The sequence below is a fragment of the Lepidothrix coronata genome, unplaced genomic scaffold (assembly GCF_001604755.1).
Source record: "Lepidothrix coronata isolate B3197 unplaced genomic scaffold, Lepidothrix_coronata-1.0 Scaffold22, whole genome shotgun sequence".
Taxonomy (NCBI): Eukaryota; Metazoa; Chordata; class Aves; order Passeriformes; family Pipridae; genus Lepidothrix; species Lepidothrix coronata.
The window spans coordinates 3492999-3512172 of record NW_016690202.1 but is presented as its reverse complement, the minus strand read 5'-3'; the positions used below and the strand labels follow the sequence as shown (position 1 = coordinate 3512172).

The following is a 19174-nucleotide window of genomic DNA, read 5'->3' as shown; positions in this document are numbered from 1 at the left end:
GGTAGAGAAAAGCTAATTGATTCATCCAAAGGTCAGAGGGTGTTGGCAGCTGAAGGATAGAATTAAGAAGAGCATCCCAGGTCTTCTATGCTGGCCTTCAGAACACATGCTCTGCCTCAGCTTTCCTCTATGGCACCACCTATGTTTTTCATTTCCTCTCAGTTTATTTTATCTCAGATCCCAGTTTTTCAGCCTTCCAAATTTCATGGCTTTGCAAGCAACATGTTCGTGTTCTCAAACAAACACCCAGAACTCACTAACACAGTTGTTAAGTCTTGTAATCTTACACATACTTACCTTAGGAAAAGAAATCACAAGCACACTTGTTCAAACAGTTTTTGTGCCAGATTTCCTCAATTTTAATCTTATAAAAATGTTTCATCTACACAAAGGGATTCAGAAACATATTTAAGAACATTTTCCAAACATTTTTTAAGATTACCGTTAAAGCATTATAGTTGCCAAGTGATGAGATTCTGGAAAAAGTGAAGACAAGATCCTACAGCTCCATCTCCTCAAAGCCTGATCTCTGCGTCTTCTCTCATTTCAGCAAAGGCTGAAAGCTGTGAAGCAGAGTCCCTGGGTCTGTTAGGCGTTTTTAAGAGCCAGTGCTGACTGGATGCAGAACATGTGTCAGGGTCATCATAAAGTCAGTCTTTTGGGATGTGGTGAAGGCTGATTCTGTAATTATCCATCTACATGCAATATGGGTCAATACTAATGGGAAAGAAAGCCATTTTTCTGCTTACCACCTTGGGTAAAATCATCCCTGTGGATGCCAGAGGCATTATCTTTTGTTCTTTTTATAGCTCTGTAGTGAAAATCATGATATCTTTTACTTGCTTCCAAAATGGTGTAGTATCAGAGAGCAAAAATCATACTTTGTGATCCTAAAAGCAGCCTCTCCCAGTGCTTTATATGTGTAAGGAGAAGTGCTACAGGGAGGAACAAGATTCTCTTCTTATCTGAACACTGCTTTTGAAACTACTTAGCATGCAGCTTTCTTGGACAATAGATGTATTTTCCCCTGTGAGGCAGGAGGATCTGCTACAGTACTGCTCTGATGCAAAATAAATCAAATCATTCAAACATGCTGTAATAAAAATACTTGCTTTGAAGTACAACCTTAAATGCCTAATTTCCCAGTGGTAACAATGATGCTTTATCATAGGGTTTTTTCCTTCAGTCTGTTTTCTCTGTCCAGTTGTTTTGTTAACATGTGTGACTGTCTAACGACTGGATATTGTATTCCAGATGTTTTGGCAAGTGAAAGCACTAAACGATCATATGCATCCCAGAAACCTTATACCACCCAAGTAGCTGTTATGTCAACTGACTAGCGTAAGCCTACCAAGAAAATTCCTCCCTCTTTCTTCCCCTAGATGGCTGCTAACCCTTTAGTCATCAATACAAAATGACAGAAATTCTTTTCCACAGCTACTATTAAAGAAACATCCACGGTGGGGGGTATAAAGCCTCATACAAATGAGATCCATGTGGTTTTGATGAAGAAAAAAAAGGTATTTTAATTAAATAATGAGCTCAGGTTCTTTTCTGGTGAACACAATGATCAGCTCAATGATTAAAGGTATATTTGGACACACATACATGCACACATGCGCATATATGCATGCAAAAGTACTTCTTTTGCAGGCTGTTTACCGTACTATTGGTTTTGATCTAAGATTTTTTCCTGCAGGACAGCAGAAGTATCAAGAAAAGCCATCAGTAGCATTTGTTTTTTTCGAAAGCCAACATCCTAATTTATTTAGGGTGGCTATAGCTTTAGCTGCAGCTACGCCAGGAGCCAACAAAGATGCAAAAGAGTTTTCCGTTCTGCCCCTAAACGTGATTCGGTCATCACAGTCTGAAGTACAAGCATGTATTGCTCTCTGTACTCAAGATACATGTGCTACAATATCAGAAATGTTAGAGATAAGAAAAGTTAGGCGGCCTACACTACAAGAGCCCCCTACAGCACGGGAAGGTATCCCAGGTCACGCACAGTTCTCCCCAGATTAAGAAATACCCCTTGGGTAAAGTTAAAGGTTTTGTTATGCTTTCCGTGGGAATAATTCCCGGTGTGCTGTCATTGCACCATGCAGTTACGTAATGATATATTACATTGACCAGAGAGACGTCCTGTCTCTTTATTCTACCAGGTGTATCTAAGGCATAACTATGCACATACTGCAGTTAAACCTAACACAGAAGTCTATTTTTACAGACCCAAAAAGATCAAATTCTGAGGGTTCTATTGTAGCAAATTTTTGTACTAGGATAACTCAGGGAAGGTTGGTTGCATTCAATTTCAATTCAAACACCCAGTGTCCAGTACTGATGTGAGTAGCTCGTTCTCAAGCCAGTCCCATATCAGCAGTCTACTGTAATGCCACGAATTTGTCTGCATCTATGGAAAGGCTCACTAAACAAGTCTGAAATGGGTCTGTAGGAGTTGCTGTAAACAGGCAGATGGTATCTTGACCCATGGCATTTGCTAAGGTGACTCAAGCGTTGTGTTCTGGCTGCACCATGAACACCTCTACGATCATCATCATCAGGATGCTGCAGATGACAAAGCAGGTTTGACACAGCGTGCTGGAAGCCATCGCATTTTGGAATCTGTGGAAACACAAGCAAACCCTTGTCCCCAGGTTATTAGTGGAAAAGGATCTTTCCAATCTCCTGATTCTAAATCTTTTATTTTCACCAGGGCTTTGGTAGGCTTCCCGCTGGGGGTTCCTGTCGTTACTAAAGCAAAATGACAAATCAGGGGAGGTACATCAGAACTACCACAGTGTAAAAAATTTAAAATATAAAATGCTTTGGCCAGCTTTTCTGCTGGTTGTACTAAATGCCCCTTTTTCTGTTTAAGGAGCATGTCTTTCAGTATGCAATGGGCATGTTCAACAATGTCTTGCCCATTAGGATTGTGGGGAATGCCAGTACTATGGTGAACACCCCAGTCTTGCAAGAAAGACTGGATGCTTGAGGAAATATAGGCAGGGCCATTATCAAATAGGCAAAAGCCATAAGCCAATGGCGGCATACATCATGAGCTTTTTCACCGTTGTGAGCTGAGGCAAACATTGCCTGAAAAAGTATCAATAGAGATATGAACATACTTAAAAAGACCAAAGGAAGGTACATGGGTGACAGATTGCCAATTCAAGGGCTCCAGAACCCTGAGGATTAACCTCGAAAGCAGGTGCTCCAGATCTAATACTTTGACAATCTGGACAAGCAGTAACAATATCTCTTGCTTGAGATTTTGAATTGGCATACCAGTGCTTTAGCATTCTGATGAAAAAATGCCTGTGCCAATCAGGCTTGTTGACAATGCGAGGGTGTAACAACTGCAGGAGCTCATGCAAAAGAATCAGCAAGTGCGTTACCTTCTGCAGTAAAGTTAGGTAACTGCATATAAGATCTAACATGCATCACAAAAAATTGACAAGGCTGCTGTTTCAATAACGTCTGAAGCTGCTGAAATAATTTTGCTAGTGGAGATTGGTCAACATATTTCAAATAAGCACCATCCAAGTGGGGTAACAAACCTACAATACAAGCAGAAGATTTACTGGACAAGTAGACCATGTTTCAAAAACCCAAACTACAGCAACAAATTCAACAATTTGAAGTGATCCGTTGGCATGGAGTACCTCAGAACACCATTTGTCATATTTGTCATTCTGTTTCCGTACTATGGCAGCTTTTCCTGTTTTCCCGGAGCCGTCTGTGAAAACTGTTTGAGCTTGGAGTGGTAGAGGGCTGCATTTCGGTTCCAGTCGGATCTGAAAATCTCAATGCAACAATTTATGTTTTGGTACATGATGAACAATTTGTCATGAAAATCCTGCAACAGCGCATTGAAAATCATCAGAATAACAATACAATTGTTTTAACATATTTGTAGGGACCGGTAGTGCAATAACCATAGCGTCCATTCCTGTTAAAGTTCTGCAATGAGTGCACCCTCGATCTATTAATATTGCATACATCTCTGGTTTAGTAACAACAGTTTTCCCAAATTGATGTGGTAAAGAAATCCATTCTAAAATTAACGATGGGTCCTTTAATAGTTCATTCCACTGAAATAAAAGGCCTTTTGGCTGAAATTCAGGAGCTAGTACAGCAAAAGAAACAGTTAGGTCAGGATCCCATTGGTTTGCATGACGCTGAGAAAATTTTGTGCAAATATCCTGTAATGCATGACGTGCTGCTGGGGTGAGAGACTGTCCAGATGTTAAGTCACTATCGCTTCTTAACAAATCAAATAAAGGATGTAACAATTCATTTGGAAGTCCCAATAGTGGATGCATCCAGTTAATAGATCCTAACAGTTTCTACAAGTCATTTAAAGTTGTTATGGATACAGGAATTGTGAGTGACTGAGGATAAATAGAATGATCAGTGATTTTCCACCCTAAATATAAAAAAGGTGTTGTCCATTGAATTTTTTTCAGGGGCAACTTCTAAACCATATTTGCTAATTTGACTCTTAATATCCTGTAAAACCTCTTCTGTCTCATTTTGTGAGGGTGTGGCAATCAGTATATCATCCATATAATGATATATGACACAAGAATGAAATAGTTTTCTGGTAGGGGATAAAACACATGCTACAAACCATTGACAAATTGTAGGACTATTTTTCATCCCTTGAGGTAACACTACCCAATGATACCTTTGGTAGGGTTCCTGCATATTTTTGGAAGGCACTAAAAAGGCAAATTTAGGAGCATCATCTGGATGCAAAGGAATTGTGAAAAAGCAATCTTTTAAATCGGTAACTACAACATACCAATCATGGGGAATCATGGTTGGTGAAAGGAGCCTGTGCGGAAGAGGTCCCACAGATTCAAGCACAGCATTTACTTGTCTCAGGTCTTATAGCAATTGCCACTTCCCACTTTTCTTACGAATGACAAAAACTGGAGTATTCCAGGGACCTGTGCTTGGGATAAGCTGGCTTTTACTGCACTATTCTGGTACTAAAACATGTAATTGTTGCAGCTTTTCATCGGGGAGGGTCCACTACCTATACAGGTCTTTCTGTAATCCATTTCATTTTTAGGGTATGCAGTGGACCAGTGGCCCTTAGGATAAATTTGTGTGCAAGTTCACACCCCATTGTCCCAAGCAATCTCAGTCCCACAAGGTAAATGGAACAGCCATTATAAAAGGTTGTAGGGTTCCTACATGACCCTTAAGTCCTGTAATTTAGATATGACTGCAACTTTGGTCCGGGACTGCCAGGCCACCGACACCACTTACTGAAGCAGCAGCCGGGCTAAGAGGCCAGTCAGATTTGGAGACAATGGTCACATCAGCGTCTGTGTCTATCAGGCCTTCCACATTGACAACTCTTTTGTTATAAATCAGAGTACAAACAAATGTGGGTAGTGAGTGTGTTATTTTTTGTGCCCACATAATTTGCGGAGGACTGGTCGAACCAAAACCATAAGGGCCCCTAATGGTTTGTTCAACATTCAGGATAAAAGCATCAAACAAAATTATTTGTGCAATAGTAGTACCTCTTAAAATTGTACATGGAGGATTAGGGGTCCAGACCATGATTTTTATCTCCCCTGTATAATCAGCATCACCTGTGGATAAATTCACTCCAGCGCTCCCTCTGGTCTTTGCACAGAGGTCTCGAGCCTGGGTGGCTTGTTCCAAAGTGCCACCACAGTGGGAAAATTTTGCTATCAGAGTGCCTCCCCTCCAGGCACCTCCCTTCTTGCTGTTTTGTCATATCAGAAATCCCTACAATTGAGCATAATGACTGTCAGTTCTGCCATTGCCTGTGAAGATAAGTAAAGGTAGATTTCTTTCTCACACCTCGCTGGGTTATGGCAAACCCTTGGCAGATCAAATGCCAGATCTTCTGATTCAGTGAGTGGCAGAGAATGCATTACTTCATTGCCTAATTGTTGATAACGTAGGGCTTTATGGGGGAAGATATGGTCAAAACATGCATTGAAATAGGTAGAACAACAGTGGAGTAGAAGAGAGATGGGCAATGAAACCTGAGACTGGACAGTGACCTTGGAAGTGAGGGATCTAACCTGAAATCTTATCCAGAAGATGTCAATTCAAAGATAAATGTCTAAGTAAAAACCACAGGCAAAGAAAATTATTTTAGCCAATGGAGTAAAAAGAGAACAAGATTGAGATCATCTGCAGAAGAGAAAAATGCTTTATGAGAGGCAAGAAGCAGCAGAAATTATGGATAAACATTTAAGTAGAGAGAATGGAGGAAGAGAGACAGACACAGGAAGAGAGGGTCAGTTTTGGTGTAGAATAGCCTAGCCTGGAGTTTGACAGCCCAGTATTTTTACACGGCACAGCACAGTGTCACAGACCATGACAGCTTCTCCAAGCAAGGCTGCTCTTGGCTTTATATGCCCCAGGACAGAAGTAGCAGGAGTTGGATATCAGTGGAGAAGGAATCGACATCAAGGCTGTGAAAATGTGGGAAAGCTGAGGCAGAGAGATTTTTCCTGCTCCCACAAGTATAGCTTTTGCCTTCTGTCATCTGTATCCAGGGACTTCCTTAGGCCAAATACCATGCTCCCCTAAACTTCACACCCACCAATTATGGCACAGAGATGATAGAGCTTTTCCAGAATTCCCAAAATCATCTAATAAAGCAACTAATTAGACAATGTTGAAAAAAAGAGACATATAAAGCATTGCAAGCGACGTTGCTATTATTTAAACTAGTGGGAAGAGTATAGAGACTGTTTTCACAGTCCTTTTCTTTTCAAAGATGGCCACCACAGATGGCCTGCATAATAAAAGATACCATACAGACAGTCTATAGCCAGCAGCTTGAAGGAAATTTATCCAATTGCAATGGTGACTCTTTCCCAAAGACCGAAACTGTTTGTAGTGAGACAATCTTTTTGGCTCAATTCAAATAATATCAAATTCAGCATTGCAAATTCCAGCTACACACATATGATGCCAAAAGGTACCACTCCTGGTAAATCACACAACATCTGGAATTCAGCTGCATTCACACAATTTAAGCCTAATTCTGTATGTATTCATATATGTATTCACATATGAATATGAATATGAATCTTTCTACTCAAGAAAATCTGTGACCCTGAATATGAATGGTGAGTAAAGTGACATTGTCAGTGCCATATCTGTAAGACTAACAGATAGCAGTCATGTCTAAGGCTACAAAGACATTTCTGCCTGATGGAAATCCTATACAGGGATCTGTTTTTAAGGTCAGTTTTTCCTTTGAATCTTTTTGACCATTTACTGAACTCTTGCCACAGTAAGGAGTGTTGAAATAACTGCCTCCACCTTTGAGCATTGCATATCCTAGAACATTGCTCTAGGGCTCACGTTTAACAGTAAGTTTCAAGGTCCTTTTTTAGTTCCCTGGTGCCAGATTCATCAGTCTACTTTCTTCAGAGTGTTTGAAAAAATCTTCTTCATTTTTTGGAACTTTTTAGACTGTTTTTAGTTGAAACTCTAGTATTTCTTTAGTCAGGGAGACTGACATGAGCAGAATGGGTATCTGAAGTTCATTAAAAGCAAGTCATGTGGATAAGAACCTACAAAGAAAGCTATTAATAATGCCTGAGAAATCAACAAGGCTTCAGGATCTGGACAACTTATACACTTTTACATTAAATCATAGAACACAGAGCTTTCTGAATGGAGGCCAATTCCAGGGAGACAAGTGATGGCAAATGATGAGATATTATCGCATGTGCTCCTGCTTCAGTTTGTACAGATGTCATTCTATTTGTTTCAAGCTGACAGGGTCTGTTAAAGCATGATCACGAAGAAAAGGGAAGACTGGTATTTTATTTTAAGTAAAATAATACCGTAATTTTTCTTGAGGAAACCAAAGTGATACTGAAGGGAAATAGTATATTTTTTCGTGTCAATAATTACAGAAGCAACATAGCTAGCAATTTTTAACTAGCCAAAGCTAGCTGCTCCTGTGCTGATGTCTTTTTTTTTAAAAAAAACAAAAACGAAAGGATGGTACTTCAATTAGGTTAAAATCTCAAAAACAAACCTAGGTTTTTTCATTGTTACACTGCTCCTGAATATTAAAATACTAAAAATTTCAAGCTAGAAGAACACCTTCTCTATCTCTGTACACAGCTAAGCATATATGTGTGTATGCATGTATGTATACATATATATTCAGATCCATATATAACTTAACTTCATTTATTCAAGAAGTCCACTCATGATATTCAGCTTTAAAATGCTAGAAAAATGACATGGCAAAAGTTGATCAGAAAGCTTAACACAGATACTAGTGCAAATTTTAACCAGTTTTCAATTTGTCAAGAACTAAAATAAATAATAATGATATATTCCATATCATGGAATAAAACACAGCATATTCTGAGGTGGAAGGGACCCACAAGGATCATTGAGTCTAACTCTTAAGTAAATGGCCCATACAGGGATCAAACCCACAACCTTGGTGTTATTAGCACTAGGTTTTTAGCAACTGAGCTCATCTCAAGGTTGTATGGAATATATTTCATTTTATTTACCAAAAACCCAGACTTGACTTCCCTGTAACATCCACCCATAAATCATCTGCACAATTGAAAATGGCAAGCACACAAATTCCAACTGGCAAAACACCTGGGCAGAAGCTAAGACCCCAGCTTGTTTGCTTTCTTATTCTGAAACAAAAGAAAATTCCCACTGAGACAAGGAGGGGCCCAAACTTTCCCCTCAAACGAAGCAAACTCTGGACCAAAATGGTGTAAACAGTCATATGGCTCTGGAGGCCAAGAACGTCAAGAAAGAACCTGAGCCCCTGGCTGCTGGAAGCGGTAAGACTGCATCAGGGGAAGGTTTACCCTGTACGAGCCTTTTGCATACACTGAGCGTACACTGACCACTGTCAGCAGAAATGGGATGCTGGATAAGACTCACCTTTGTTCAAGTCCAAATGTCAAGTGAAAATGGAACTACTATAAGACAAAAAAGAACAGCAAGATAAAAATAATTTCCTTCTACAAAGGCACCTACCATTATCGTTCTCAGTATTTGTCTCCAAATCTTCCTGAAACTATTCTGAAGGGAAGAAAATATTTATGATGGCATCAGTTATTGCTGACTCTTCCTTCACTGTAACAATCAGTCAAGGGCAAGATGGTTGATTTGTTCTTTAATTAGACATGTCCTCCTGTCTGCCTGCCATTGCCACAATAACTACCAGATCCTCATCTCGCTTTTGATGGCTCTCTGTGTCCTCCCTCACTCTTCTACCTCCCTCACTAAAATTATTTACTGATGCTGTGAAATTTTGCCCTAGAAGAAAAGCTTAGGTGCAGAAACACAGGGACAGAAAGATGCATCAGCTGAGACCTGAAGTGAGTTGATCACGTGTTATGTACATGAGCACAACATAGGTAGCTTCCTTTTTCCACATACATTCTCTGTTTGAAGTAAATATTGGTATCAAGTGTGGATAGATCACAGCCCAGATTTGAAACTTGGCTGGTATCTACCTCCTTTTTAGGATCCTAAACTAAGGGTCACTAGGCATTTAGATACATAAATGCCTGTTTGGATGTGGTAATGAAGAAAACAAGACATTCCACTCACATGCAGAAGTATTTGTCCTTATTGGGATGTACTGAAGATATCTTTATTTCATGACACTTGACATGAATAGGCCATTACTTAAGGTCTCATATTAACCCTCCCTTTGCTGGAAGTTGAATTTCCCTAACTCTTGCTCTGGGTGTAACATTTACCTCATTTTATCTAAATTGAAATGGATGTCTTCTTTACCCTGATTTTAAAATTTATTTTGCTTCAGAGAAACATTAAGAAACTCTGATTGCCACCAAGCAATTTTAAACAATGTATTTTCAACTCCGTCTTTAATCTGCTGCCTACAAGTCAAAATATTTTAAGTGTTAATCACTATTAGTTTTCCAGTCTTCCCCCAGCCTGCCAAAAACATCATTAACTTGTTTCTCTAATTAGCTGGCTACATCTATTGCCAAACCAGACTGTTGTGAGCAGACTGCTACCTCTTACATGGTCTGCTTATTATCAAACCTTATTGCAGCAAAATATAAGCACCTAGGGGGTTACCAGTTACTCCAGAGCTGTCAGGATATTTCTAGGATGATTATTGTGGTGTCCATGTAGCAAGTGCTAATCCAGGCATGTGATCACTGATATTTATACCTACCAGATGGTTTTATCTGTTTGGGTAACTGGGAGCTACTTCAACAAACTCACAGCATTGAAATGCAGTTACTTTTCAGATAGAAAACATCAGCAGAAGACGCTTCATTTTTTTTTTTTTTAAATGACTTGTTAACATCAGTCACAGATTTAAGCAGTAACTACACTTCTTAATCTTGGGGGCCTCTGGTGGTCTAGTGGTTAGGGTGCAGGACTCTCACCACTGTGACCCAGGTTCAATTCCCAGCCCCCCCGGGCAGATGGAGCTTGTTAGCCCTGTGAGGCAATCCATCTAAGAGAAGGTCACTCTAAACAAACCTACGTTCTGAGACCCTCACTGCCACTGTCCAAGTTTCACTCGGCCCTGGCAGATGAACCTCAGGATTAAAGGGTGGGCTCAGTTCAGCGCACGCTGTGTCTCACCTAAAAAATCCACTGCGCATGCTCGAAGGGTTAATGACCTTTCCCAAATCTTCGCTCGCGAAGACTGGCCATTATTATATTATTATACACTTCTTAATCTGTATGATAATTTGGAAAATAGGAAAGCAAAAAACCCAAACAAGGAGAAATCCCCTCCTATCTGCCTTCTCTCCATCTTTTAGCCTATCAATACAATAGCCAAAGATATTGCAGAATTTCTCATGACTGACCAGAAGTGTGTGATCCTCTGCTCTTGAAATACGTACAGTGTGTATTTCCTATAAAATGCAGTTTGATTTTCTCCCGCTTCTAGCATCATCCAGTGTATTCCAGTGTATTCCAAATAACAGAGCCTGGTCTCCTTTCCTACTCCTTTGTGTTTTTCTGTAGTGATTCCTGACCTGCCCTATGAACAGCTCTACAAGATATTAATCTGCCTTTTATGTAAGACAAAGTAAAGCTGGAAATCTTTCCTGGATTTGCAGGACATGAACTGAACAGTTTAAAGAGCCAAGAATGTTAGAAAAAGTCAATCAGAGAAGGCTTTTACTAAGGTATTAATCAATACAGTATCAATGCAAAAATGGAAAAAAACCACCTATATAGAAAAGAAGCACACAGAAGAAGGTGATGCAAGTTTTCTGTAGAAAAAAGCTTAGGACAAGTGCCAACCAATGTCAGAAAGGCCATGGAAGACTCAGTGTAAATCCAGTAGAGTAATTTTATAAAGCACTGTGGAAGGATTCTGTTGCATGACTCCTGCTACAGTCATAGGAAAGTAAAAGGCTAAAAAGCTTGAAAAGTATCTTAAAAGACAGTCAGCACCTCTAATGTTCCTTTCTCTCCTCCATCCAATCTCATTAAATATTCTTTATTGGGTGTTTTTTCTCTTACAGTTAAGTAACAGCTAGTCTCCTGTTGAGTTGCCAGCATGTAAATTATAGTTTATGTTTGGTTTTCTTCTAGAGCTTTCAGATGGAAGTGGGGATAGCAGAACAACAAATGGCAGGGTGGGTTCCTCTCTGCTGCAGTTCCACTGATCTGAGAAGACACAAAACCAGCACAACTAGGATTCATGCACAGGCCACCTTAACTGACCATGGGCAGGGCTGGTGCCTTCCTCAAATTTTCTGTATGCTTTAGGAGAACTCAAGAGTTTTCCATGCTGCTGGTTTAATGCTCAGAGGGCTTTTTTCTTGGGAACTGTGGATTGGTGAATAATACAGGCCAGCAGCAGCACAAATATGAGGCCAGCATCCACTTGGATGTCAATGGCAGCCCAGCTGACATATCTTTCACTCTTTGTCCCAGCATAAGCCTTCTCAGTTCAGCTCAAATTAATGCATTTTTACTGGAGTGCTTGGAGCTTCATCTCTATACAACTAGGTGACTTCTCATACTTCTTACAGTCCCTGTAGTAAGAGTGAAACGCAGTCTTTGAAGACTAAAATGCTGTTATGTACTCTAAATGCACTCCACTGGAAAAACTCTGTGTGACAAGTCAGTGCAGCTGGATGGATGGCTTCCTTTCCATTTGAGGATAAACAGAAACAAGAGGATAATGCAACCCCTTCTCCAGCCAAAACATGTCTTGTACAGAAGCCTTATTGTGTTCAGGTGCATTTATAACTGTGGGCCATGACATAAAGTCACAAAAGAGGTACAAGCTGCTCCTCACCATGACCCGATGCCTCAGCTGAAGGTACAGAGAGAGCTATTGGCTGGGCAGCACTTGGATCAGTCTACAATAGTGCTCTTCTCAGCTTTGTTGTGAGTGACGTGCCTACTAATCATCTCACAGTCTAAGCCAGGGGTGGTCTGTATGTCATAAACCATAAAATGGCCCAGAAGTTACCTGATATAGAGAGCTGGAAGAGGAGTGGGGGCCCTTCAGGGAGGAATCACAGGAAACAGGTATCTCCCATTCCAGTGTAGGGCTTGGCTGGAAAAGCAGCCAAGACCTGAGGCTCACTTCCCAAGTCCTCTAGGCTCAACTGTACCGCAGTTCTGGCCCAGCAAAAGGAAGGGCACCACAACAGCGTGCAAGCAGCCCGTGGCCACCCCAGCACAGTGCTCCTCCCACCTGGCTAAACTCCACTTCTTCCCTCTCCTAGCAGATGACACTCTGTTCCATTTGATGAAGAGGTCATTCACACAGCCCACTGCTGTTGTATAGCATAAGCACCTGCCAAAAGGCTCCACAGAACCATTTATGGGTGTGTGTATCCAGAAGAACAACTGAAAGGAAATTAAAAAATGCTACTATGGGATGCAGTGAGAAAATATAATTCCTCAAAGACTGAACTAGCAAAGCTGGCATTAATTTGCTTGGCATTGAGTCGTCTTTGTCTAAAACAGCTGAGGACCTTGGATCAGAGGGCAGAAGTTGATTATTTTGTTCCACATCCTACGGAGATGTCAACTTTCTCACTTTTTAGTTTATTTAATTCTGCCCCATTAAACTTGCTTTCATTCACTGGAGATGAATTTCTGCTGGCTTGCCCTCTGACACAAACTACAGTAATGCCAATCAAAGTCTTCTTGTCATACCCTGATGGTAGGAAAGCTTGAATGGCTGAGTGCCTGAGGGAAGGCAAACTCATGAGGAAGAGACAAGGTCTGCATGAGGGATCTCTGGCCTTGGACTCAGGTGCTGGACCTTTGAACATGTCACTAATCATCCCTGACTAGACACCTCCATTGCAGAAGCTACTTAGCTGGATTGAACTACCCAAGTAGGTTATGATTCTGGCTAAGATGGACACCAAGACACCAGCAGAAATCCAGGAGCTCAGTGAGAGCCATTCTCTCACAATTGTGAGGAGAATCTCTGAATGGAAAGAGTTAAAAAAGATAAGGGCAGATTTGGTTACATGAGAGAGGAACTTTTCTAATTCTTCAGAAAGTCATCCCAGAAAAAGATCCATCCCCATATCCTCTGTACCTCACTCCACTTTGTGCCAGCCCAATGTGCTTTAATTTGAGTTGAAATGTTTCATGGAAGGATTTCAACAGCCAGCCTCCCTCTGTCACCACCAGACATGAGAATGGACAGAAAAGAGCTCTGCCTTTCTGATGGTGGTGTTATCCCTCAGGCTGACTTCAAGTCATTTACACAAAGGGTCTTCATAATGGAGGGCCTATTGGCTTTTTGTTCTGGAATTTAACTAATATTGGATGTTTTACATTGAAACCTTACTGAAATAAAGATGGATCAATTACTCAATTCTCACATAATGAAGACAGGCATCTGCTTGTATACAAAGCAGGAGTCACTGTATGCATATTGATCTAAACTAAAAATGGCAGTTTATTATCAAAATGGGCCTGAAACATTAACAATACAGCTGGAAATAGCAGTTTCTGAGACAAGTAGATTGCACTATGACCACTCCCCCACTTACAAACAAAACCTAAGTAAAACCCCAAATGACAACGAAACACTGAGTTTGCAGTGCTGTCTTTCCCTTTAATACCTGTATGCAAGAATTTAAAGGTAAAGCTAGCACTTTATATGCAAAACAGAAAAAGAAGGGGTTTTTGTTGGTTATTTTTAAATGTACTCTATAAACATGCTCCAGGGCTTAAACAATGAGGCAAACTTTGAACCATCCTTGTTCTTCAGCAAGAATCCAAAAGGGAAAATTTTAGCCTTTGAGGTTGTAGGAAGTGTTGCTTTACATTCTTCAGTGTAACTTTTAATTCAATTATAAAAATGCTCTGGTCTTCAGAATAATTCAAAGGTGTTGAATGAGACAAAAGCTGTATTCCACTGAAATCCTGAGATATGGCAGACTTTCCTAGGAAATCCAATTCACACAGCTGTGGCTTTATGAGAATTAGACACACCTAGTAGATCAAATCTAGATGCCAGGACTGAAATGATAAACATGCTGGCATCATAGTAATTGATTTGTTTTTAAAACGCAAAGGTCTGCACAGAAAGATTATGCTCTGATAAAAGCCCCATCATTTGAAATATGTAACTATTTTCCATAGATTGCTTTTCAGAGCATCTGGAAAACATGATCTACTAAAGATAAAACTGTTCCTGCAAACACATTAAAAAGGACTACATGGACTGAGTTATAAGTCATCCAAATTTAGAGAAAGATGTCATTACTTACAGTAGTAGAAGAATGTTGCTCCGTCTCATTCAAAGATGGTGTCCTCAGGTTACAAGATAGATCTGTGTGCTGGTTTTCACTGAGTTTGTTTCCTTCACAATATCTAGTATGGGGCTGTGTTTGGATTTGTGCTGAAAACAGTGTTGATAACACAGGGATGGTTTGGTTATTGGTGAGCAACACTTATATAGCATCAAGGCAATTTCTGTTCCTTGCCCCCACACAGCAATGCACACTGGGAATGCACAAGGAGTTGCAAAGGGAGATAGCTGGGACAGCTGACCCAAACTGAAACATTGCTCAGCATTTAAAGCTGGGAGAAGGAGAAGGAAAAGGGGGATGTTCGAAGTGATGGCCTTTGTCTTCCCCAGTAACCATGTGGTGGAGCCCAGCTTTCCTAGGGGTGGCTGAACACCTGCCTGCCCATGGAAAGCAGGAAATTGATTCCTTGTTTTGCTTTGCTTGTGTGCACGGCTTTTGCTTTACCTATTCAATTATCTTTGTCTCAATTCACAAGTTTTCTCACTTTTACCCTTCCAGTTGTCTCCCTCACCAGTGGGGAATGAGCAAGCGGGTGGGTAGGGATCAGCTACTGCTTGGGTTTAAGTCATAACAATAGGAACCAAAAGACTGGATCTGAATTACCCTGAGTAATTACCCTGATCCTCTTTTAGAGGCGCTCTCTCATTCAGAAACAGGTCTGACCTCAGATTTTACATATCACTTCAGACTAAATAAAATACAGTATGTGATCATCCACACAATATGAAACTTAGATCCATTGAGAGACAGAAACATTTTTTAATCAGGATCAGTTTGTGGTCTATAAACATAAGGAAGCCAACATGCCAAGATGAAATTTATACAAAAATTAATAAGATGTGAATTCTTTTGGGGGAAAAACTTGTTTAACAGAAATCTCCCATTAATTTTCTTCCACCTACTGAGAACTTGGTCCACACCAAGGCACTGGCACATAGAAGAGAACAAACTTGGATAATTCTTGGAATCATTTTTTGGAGAGGATGTTGAAATCAATTAGCTGTTTCTATAAAATTAGGCCGCTTTTCAGTCCCAAGGTAGCTAACTATTCTCATTTCAAACATCAGAATTTTTCATCACAGCTTTAAGTGCAACAAATCAATCAAAATGGAAGTGCACTCTACTTTTTAATGATTGAATTATGAGTGATAAAAATATCTGCACAGTGCAATAAATAAATAAGAGATAATGGTTACAGTATATTTTACTAATATATGCTGAAAGATCAGTTAAGAGGCACTATATTTATACAGAGTATAAACATTTTATGTGAGGAAATAGGAAGACAGTATCTCGAGGTCATTGGATGAGCCTTCCAATTGCATAAGTACAAAATTAGCAATAGAGAAGATATGAGGTTTTAACTAAACAAGTACTTTATATGAGCACAGTTGAATAAACTGTTTTGCAAAGGGTGCTTCAATTGGATAATGCTGTGGTAATAAAGAAGGGCAATAACTTTTTTACAAAATACAGAGCTCTATTATCTACTTTGCAAGTGCTCCTTCTCCCTTTCTTTTTCCCAGAGGATAAGGGGTGTGGAGTAGATTCACTCCCTGTTCATTCTAATGAAGAGGATCTTAATTTAAAGAGGTTATTTGGCATTAATTCATAGTAAAGAATTACAATGACTGACAGACAACAGAAGGGAAATGAACTCAGAAGCCATTTCCTGAACAATACATGACCTTACTGTTGTTGGTCAAATAGCTGTCTTGCAATGAAAACCAAAGTTGTTTTCCCTGGAGATTTAACACAAAGAGAATAAAGCTTGTCACCAGGATTACAAATAAAGTGAACTGATTTGATAATATATTTATAAATTACTACACTTTATCTACACAAACAAAACTCATTCCAAACATTTGTCAAAATATTTAATATCCAGAGGTCTCAACTTACATCTTTGAAGTAAAATGGGGAATTTGATTTCCTTCTCTAATCTCACAAACAGATCCTCAGACTCCCTGAGATATACTATGTTGGGGCTCTGGCCCATTTTGCAGACACCAGAAACTTTCTCTTCTTACCTCACATCCACAAGCAGCCAGTCTGGACCTGTTCTCATACCCACATGATTACTGATATAAATAGACAAAAGGATGTAATTCAAAAGTCTGTTAATCTGCTAATGTTGTATATATAGTGTGAATCCAAATTAGTAAATCAGCCCATTCTCTTAGTTTTACAGTCAGCTACAAGTGGTTTGGGAACCACTGCTGAATTATAGAATGTTTTGGTTTGGAAGGGACTTTATATGGTCATCTAGTCTAAGTCTCCTGCATGGCCAAGGACATCTGCAACTAGATCAGGTTGATGGTTGAGCTTAGAGCTCCATCCAAACTGAACTTGAATGTTCCAGGGATGGAGCATCTACCACATCCTCTGGGCAACTTGGACCAGTGTTTCACCACTCCCATCATAAAAAATTTTCTTCCTTTTATTTATTCTGAATCCTACACTCTCATAGTTTAAAACCTGTACCCCTTGTCCTGTCACAACAAGTCCCACTGAAAAAATCTATACTCATCTTTCTTATGAGCCTCCTTTAAGTATTGAAAGGCTGCGGTAAGATCTCCCTGGAGTCTTCACTTCTCCAGATGGAACAACCCCAACTCTCTAAACCTTTTCTTATAGGAGAGGTGCTCCAGCCCTTTCATCATCTCTGTAGTCCTTCCTTCTCTGGAGCTGCTCCAACAGATCCATGTTTTTCCTGCACTGAGGACCAGAGCTGGGTGCAGTATTCTAGGTGGGAGCCAGCTGGATACAGTACACCAGGTGAACAGTCATTATTGAGCTGTGGGTCTCATCACCACAGGAGACCAAAATTACAATTGAGTTCAAAAAGTGGTCAGATATATTTATGCAAAAAATCAGTCAGGAGCAAGTACATACATATCATTTGGTGACCCTAGGACTTAGGAAGCTCCAAAACAACAGATTGCAGCAAGTTTGAACAAATGTAAAAAGGGCAGCATTCCTCAGTGCCTGCTCTTTGCCTCACTTTTTTCCCAAAGCATCTGATGTTTCCCAAATCCAGAGGTGGGACAGTTTGTCAAACAGACTTTTGGCTTTAGGTGGTACAGTTTTGGAGGTAAGCAAGGACAAAGAGGCAAGGTCCAGTAAAATCAAGGATACAAGCTTACACTTCCAGCTACAGAAATGTAGGATGGAGCAGATGCCAGGTAAACAGTGCTGGCACTTCAGGAAATAGTTTGGGATTTCCTTTTCTCACTGTGTTATTCTACCTTCCTTTATTCTTCTCTTTTCTAGATACTTAAAGAGGAACAACATTCAAAATTTCTGAGCTCTGTCCCGTAAGTGTTTCTTTGTTTCAGTTATCAGAACAGATTTTTGACAATTTGTTCATACTTTCTCTCAAACCAAGGTAAATCAGGAGTACCACCACTGGTGTCGCTGAGCTACATCCACTAACTGATAATAATAATGGATTTCAAAAGTTTTTGTGACATTTTACAGCCTCAGAGTACTGAGTAGTGCATTCCTGTTGAAATATTCAGTAACTGAAGAGAATAGTTTGCATACAGATACCTCAGATAAAATAAATATGAAAAGATGAAAACTTACTTTTATCACTAAACCCAAGGCTTTTAAGATATTTGAACAATGCAAGCTAAAGTTACCAGGAAAACTAAGTTTATTTTTCAGAGAAATATTCTTTGTACTTTCCTCAACAGTAAAGGTCAAGGTACTCCCACAGTGATGATCACTATTTCGTAGTGTTTCTTCATCTTTGAGATTTGGTTTGTTTCCTGAGCATGATCAGACAATGGGATTAGCTAATGACTGTGTTCTGTTTCTTCCTAGCTACAGAGTAAAGGGTAAGGAATAGTCATGTATCAATTAGGAAAAAAGCAAGGGATTAAAAAACAATAATTTGTTTTTTGTAGGATAAATGATTCCCCTGACTGAATTAATTCTGTTGACTTTTTTCTTACTGTGATAATGCTTCCCATGCATGGCAGCCTTCTCTTGGGCTTTAAAGCTAAAGACTGAAAATTACGTTACAAAATCTCAATGTACATAGGTATCTGCTTCTGAATTCTCCCTGCCCAGTCAGGGGAAAAAGAAAAAGAGCTACTTATTGGCTTCCTGTCTTCTTATAAGGACTACTGAAGAATAATTATCATGATCCAAATTCTGATGTGTCTATAATTTGTGGCTGCTCCTTCCTGAGGCTCAGTTTTCATTTGGACTGCAGCTCAATCCAAAGGGCAGGGAGTCACCCATGCACACATGAAGCTGGAATGATGCTAAACTTCTCGTGAGCAGATGTTTGGGGGCCTGCAGAGTAAGCCTAAGGCAGGGCAGCACAGATTCACCGCCAGAGATAAAATTAGGGCAAAATGGGAACT

At 39.9% G+C, this 19174-nt stretch overlaps 1 protein-coding gene across 1 annotated transcript in view; it reads right to left on the bottom strand.

The window, feature by feature from the left end:
* Positions 1-348: 348 nt before the first annotated feature.
* The window catches only part of LOC108494011, a 43464-nt gene continuing 24638 nt past the window's right edge, over positions 349-19174 (bottom strand). Inside the window, exons 3-6 of the mRNA XM_017808076.1 lie at positions 16492-16540; positions 14757-14887; positions 3663-3794; positions 349-2643 (exon numbers count right to left, since the gene is read on the bottom strand). Of these exons, the coding sequence (XP_017663565.1) occupies positions 2374-2643; positions 3663-3794; positions 14757-14887; positions 16492-16540 (582 nt within the window). The 3' untranslated portion in view covers positions 349-2373. The remainder of the gene's footprint in view (positions 2644-3662; positions 3795-14756; positions 14888-16491; positions 16541-19174) is intronic.